Source organism: Herpailurus yagouaroundi, unplaced genomic scaffold, assembly GCF_014898765.1.
Source record: "Herpailurus yagouaroundi ecotype Mexico unplaced genomic scaffold, PumYag 67493, whole genome shotgun sequence".
Taxonomy (NCBI): Eukaryota; Metazoa; Chordata; class Mammalia; order Carnivora; family Felidae; genus Herpailurus; species Herpailurus yagouaroundi.
This window is the reverse complement of record NW_024420301.1, coordinates 498782-504343: the sequence shown is the minus strand read 5'-3', so window position 1 is coordinate 504343 and position 5562 is coordinate 498782. Positions and strand designations below refer to the sequence as shown.

At 47.9% G+C, this 5562-nt stretch overlaps 1 protein-coding gene across 1 annotated transcript in view; it reads right to left on the bottom strand.

Moving 5' to 3' along the window:
- MECP2 (methyl-CpG binding protein 2) overlaps positions 1-5556 on the bottom strand; it is a 69024-nt gene extending 63468 nt beyond the window's left edge. The window contains exon 1 of the mRNA XM_040467423.1: positions 5425-5556. Within this exon, the coding sequence (XP_040323357.1) occupies positions 5425-5486 (62 nt within the window). The 5' untranslated portion in view covers positions 5487-5556. The remainder of the gene's footprint in view (positions 1-5424) is intronic.
- Positions 5557-5562: the final 6 nt, after the last annotated feature.

The following is a 5562-nucleotide window of genomic DNA, read 5'->3' as shown; positions in this document are numbered from 1 at the left end:
TTATTATATGGCACAGTTTGGCACAGTTATATCTTTAGTCTTTGGGGTACTTTTATACTGTCCAAGAGTAGTACATCTTGTTTTTTTTTTTTTCCTTTTTTTTTTTTTTTTAAAAACAGATGGCCAAACCAGGACATATACTAAAAAAAAAAAAAGGAAGGTTACTTACCTGAGCCCTAACATTCCAGCTACCATGGAATCCTGTTGGAGCTGGTCTACAGAAGCAAGATGTATTCTGGGGAGTCACATGTCACATCAAAGCAGGAACTGGTGAGTCTGTATTTTTATGGAGCCTAAAACAAAGAAAATCGTAAGTTGAAAGCCCCCATTGTGCTGCACGACCTTTTTCCCAGGGCTATTTGGGACATTCTGAAGATAAACATATAGACAAAGTACTATACTATTTCCCAGCTTACCTACTAGAAACAAAGGATAAACCGACTACTAGAACATAACACACATTACTAAAATAAAGATTCGTGTGTGTTAAAATCAACACTATCACAAGCCTTGTCACCTCTGAGGGACATTTCGACACTTTTATACAGCAGACCGTTAGTGGTGATCCCCGGTAAGTATTTCTTGCACTGTGTCATGCAGAAATACTCAGGGAGAGAACACATGTTCAACAGAACATGCAACATCAAAATGTCATCCCAAAAAGAACATGCAAAATCCAGAGGCAAAGTGTCCCCCTTTTTTTTTTTCAAGCAGCTGAATTTGAAATAAGCTGTTGTAACATCGCTTAAAGGAGCTTTAACCCTGAGAAAGACAGAGAGAGAGAGAGAGAGAGAGAGAGAGAGAGAGAGAGAGAGAGAAAGCAGCACCAACAGAAACCAAGCGCTCTGGGAGATCCAAAGCCCTCCTCCAAAATACGCACGTGTGCTTCAGAGCGATCACTGTTAAGCCTCTCAGATCAGTAAATCGTGATGTTCAACAAACTAAGTTATTAATTCGATAGTTTCTGTTTTGCTTTTGAACATGTTCAAAAGACTTTTGTCGTTACATTTTTTTCATCAATATAACCATCATTTCCTTGTTAAAACCTAAACCGCCCCACATTAGCTAATCTCTGGTACCCTTACTGGCCCAAGAGCGGCACTTTTATCTTTAGACTAAAAAAGCCTAGAGCATATGACTTCGAGACTATTCACACAAGCAATTACTCATGTAATTAAACTCAGAGGAAGGGCAACACCAACTAAGTCTTTACCACTGGTCTATAACTACCAGGATACCACCTAGAATTATCTGTTGAGGCGCAGTGAGGCCTTACAATTCCCTTAGATAGTCAAGTCATAGAATGCTTTGAAATCCAGAAGTCAAGGTAACAGTACTACTCAGCTATATCATAAAAATCAAACTGGTACCCTGGCTGGGAGGCCCTGGCAAAGCCACAACTTCTCACAGCCACAATCTGTTTTTTACTTGTAAACTGAGGGAGCTGGACTAAGGTGCCTTCCAGCTCTGAAATTTTTAAGATCTTTGATTAACTCACGATTTCATGGAAAAAAAGAGCCAGCAAATGAAAGCAGGTAGACAAACACCCAATAAAGCAGTAATTTGTAGGTCTACATATATGGTGCCCCCAGCTCCTAGGCAAGGAAGACAAGTGAACCCTTCCTAAGGCTCGCTCCTGAGAGTTCAGACATCTGGAGTAAGTGCAAAATAGCCACGGTGAGGACACCTTCATATGCCAGCAGACCCAACATAAGTGTGCCTTGAAGAAATTATAAAGGCCAAGGTTTTATTCATGAGAATGACCACCCCTCTTTTGCTATGGGAGTGGGGATACCCTGCCTGCTGCCAAATTCCCATTCAGTTCCCCCGAACACCATTACCTACCATCAAACATGGTAGAGCCAAGTACTTAGTAACGGCATGCGAATCAAGATTTCAAAAGGAAAAAGGTCCTTGCAAGAGAAAGGCAGAAGAGAACAGATAAAGGCATAAGAGCGTAACTTTTGTGTAAGTGAGCCCAAGGAAGAAGACATCTGTCCTGCTGGAAACAAGGTAAAGGCACAGTGGTGACAACGGCAATTTGACTGGAGAAGGCTGGTATAGAAAAATTGAGGACAAGGTCCTTCTGTTGGAACAGCAATAATGCTCTACGGAAGAAAACAGGTTGTGTCCGCACGCACGTCACCAAAGCAGAGGGTGGTGAAAACAAGCAGGTGTCCTGCTGTGCTCCCTGGAACTCACCACCAGTCTAGGACTGTGTTTCCCCCACCCGTCCAATCCCGTGCACTTAAAACACTACAGACACTACAGTTGATCCCTGAATAACTCAGGTTTGAACTATGCGGGTCCACTTATATGCAGATTTTTTTTTCAGTACAGTCCTGTAAATGTATTCTCTCCTCCCCATGATTTTCTTAACAACGTCTTCTTTACTATCTATATCGTAAGAATACAGCATATAACACACATAACATACAAAATACGTTAATCAACTGTTTATGTTAATGGTGAGACTTCCGGTCACAATAGACTTCTGGCTATTAGTAGTTAAATTTGGGGGGAGTCAAAAGTTATACGTGGATTATCACCTGCATTGGGGGTGCGGGTCAGGGCCCCTAATCCCTGCATCATTCAAAAGTCAACTGTAGTTACTACAAACGTGAAACATTTTCTGTGATTCTCTCCTGGTGACCACCACAGAGGTAGGTAGTCTCATCGATAACTCAAGCAGCCTAGGACACACTGCTCCTAACCAATTAAAAGATGTCCACTGATATTTGCCTTTTGAAAAGATTACAGGTTCCAGGACACACATTTATCATGCAAATAGTCCCAGGCAGATACATTAGCGGTGGAAACGGGACTGGAGTAAGGAACTAACAATTTTACCTCTGCTCTTTTCATTCTATGTCCACATGGGAGAAGCAGTATTCGAGTGGGGGTGACATCATATTGGACTTATCTAGCCAAACTCCACAGGGTGCCTCCCCACCATCTAGATTTGGCTACATAGAAACAGAGCAAAGAAGAAACAACGACTCTAACTGGAGACTGCATATAGAATGCAAAATTGTATTCTAACCCTCCCAATAGGGAAACAGCACAAAAGGGGGAGTAAGGTTTGAGCACATCATGCTCTATCAGGTGAAATAAAGACTTGCTACTCTAGGTTTCAAGCATCCCAGGCACATTTGTAACAACAAGAAATAGGACGGTGTGATAGGCCCCTAATAGCAAAAAAGCCATAGAGTCAAGCTGTCGGAATACAGAGTTCAGATGCCACCAGGCACTTTTCGAAGAAACTATACTCTGGAAGCAGCCTGTGCTGTTTAGAAGGCTGGGGGTATGACGGACAGCTAACTGGAGGGGCACCCGAGGAGGCAAGCGCATTGCCAATGATGCAAAACAAAGCAGAGTCCTCATCCTGTCACATCAGTGGCTCAGATGCACAAACCTTGGAATCTTTGTGTGTCTGTGGATAGGAATGTCCCTCAGTGTTCGGCCATGAAGCTGACATGCCACAAATCGGTGTCTGTGGCAACTTATTTAACTGACTGTACTCTACTAGATTGGCTGTGCCCCTTACGGTTCTTCTGTGTCCGGGTAAGAAAATAAAAGTGTTTCCTAGGCTTCTTGACTGGAGTTTGAAATAGAAGTTCTAAAAAAAAAACCCATAAATAAGCCTATTCCCTAAATCCTTGGTGGAAATTCCTAAAAGACCTAAAAAAAAAAAAAAAACCCAGACACCGTTTTTGTTTTCATAAGGATCCAGCATATTTCAAAATACCCAAGAGGTCAGCTTAATCTTGTTAACTGAAATCGCTGAGATCCAAATGAAAATTCTGGCCACGAACCCCAAATTTCTCCACAAGTAATAACTGCCTGTTAACAACAGTCAATTTTACTACCATGGCACCAATAAGCTTCATTTTTCTAGTATAACAAAACACCTGAAACTTGTGAGCATCTTCCAAAGTCTAAGCCACTCGGCATCACACGCTGCTAGATTTGCTTCCACCATCACCAACCACCCCCCTGAATTCGAGCCTACCATCTCACAATTTGGGGTACTGATCCCACACAACAGAGACACAATGTGTGAATGGCTCTGCAGAGTCCATTCCTGTTCCTGGAAAAAGAACCAAAAGCACACATCTGCCTGACCATGAGTCAGGAATATCACTTTTGTGGTGGAGCCCATTTCTGCTGTGACCAATCCACAATGAACACACTCACGACACAGGCGACCACCACAGAGGTAGGTATTCCAGAGCAAGCTTTCCCAGGCTCGGGTCCACTTAGCAAGGTCATCAACGGTCTTCTCGGTGAAAGCAATTTTTTTTAGACTCTTTACGATGACATTAAGTCTTAAGGGCAAAACCCACAGAAACAATGCCACACCACGTAAAAGTCACCTGAGTTTCAGTCTGGGTGATTCAGTTATAACCAAACTAAAAAGGAAATAAACTTTCAGGGGCAACTGACAGGAACCACAGCGATGCGATGAACTTGCCCCCATCGTAATGATGATCTTGAGCAGGGCGCGCTCCAGGACCATAGGAGCCGGTTACATACTATGTCCCACTCCACTTATGTAACTGGAAGATCTCCGGCGAAGGGGGGCGGGGAGGATGGGAGGGCGCTCATATTCTGAGGCCACGGAACCCCCCAAAGACCCTGGGGGCGCACTCCCACCGAAGAGCCTCTGGTGCTCCCTGACACGCAGTCCCCTACCTACGGCTCCTGATGGGAACTATAACCGCCTCTTTATGATGAGTTGTGGGACCAGGAACACAATGTCTAGTCCCTTTGGTGGGTGGACAATAATTCCCACCACTTGCTCCTGCTAGAAAGAAAAGGAGATGGTGGACCGACTCGCTCGCAGTGGGGGCAGAAAGTCATGGAATGGGCGAGAAGGAGGGGGAGGCAAAGCCTGGAGATGGGGGTGAGAGCGCAGGAGCCCTTGTGGCGCACTCTCCCGACGGGAGGCGGACTGCGCACGCGCGCCGGTGGGGGGGCCGAGTAACGGCAGAGGGGGCGCGCGAGGGAGGGAGAGGGGAGAGCGCGATCCAGGGAGAGGCTGGGGCGGCGGGCGCGCGACGACGCCGCGGGCCCGAAGCCCCGAGAAGGGCACGACGCGCGCGCAGCCCCGACAGGCAAAACCCCGGCGACAGGGGCGCCCGCGGGCCCGGGGGCCGGGATGCGCGCCGGAGGCGGGAGGGAGGGGGGCGCCAGGCGAAGGCTGCCCTGGGAGATCGCGCCGAGGACGGTCACCGCGAGTCCGGGTGACGGGCCGAGGGGGGAGCCGTCACCGGTGGCGGCGGGAGGGGGAGGGTAGAGAGGAGGGACGCCATCCGCCAGCCGTGTCGCCCGACCCCGCGGGCCCCTCCCGCGCCACGTCCCGCCCCTACCCTCCGCCCCCCGGCAAGGGTCCCCGCCCGCGGCCACGGCGGTCCCACTCACAGTCTCTCCTCCTCGCCTCCTCCTCCTCCTCCGCTCGGCGCGGCAGCGGCGGCGGCGGCCATTTTCCGGACGGCTTTTACCACAGCCCTCTCTCTGAGAGGAGGGAGCGCGCGCGCCGCCGACGCCGGGACCCCGCAC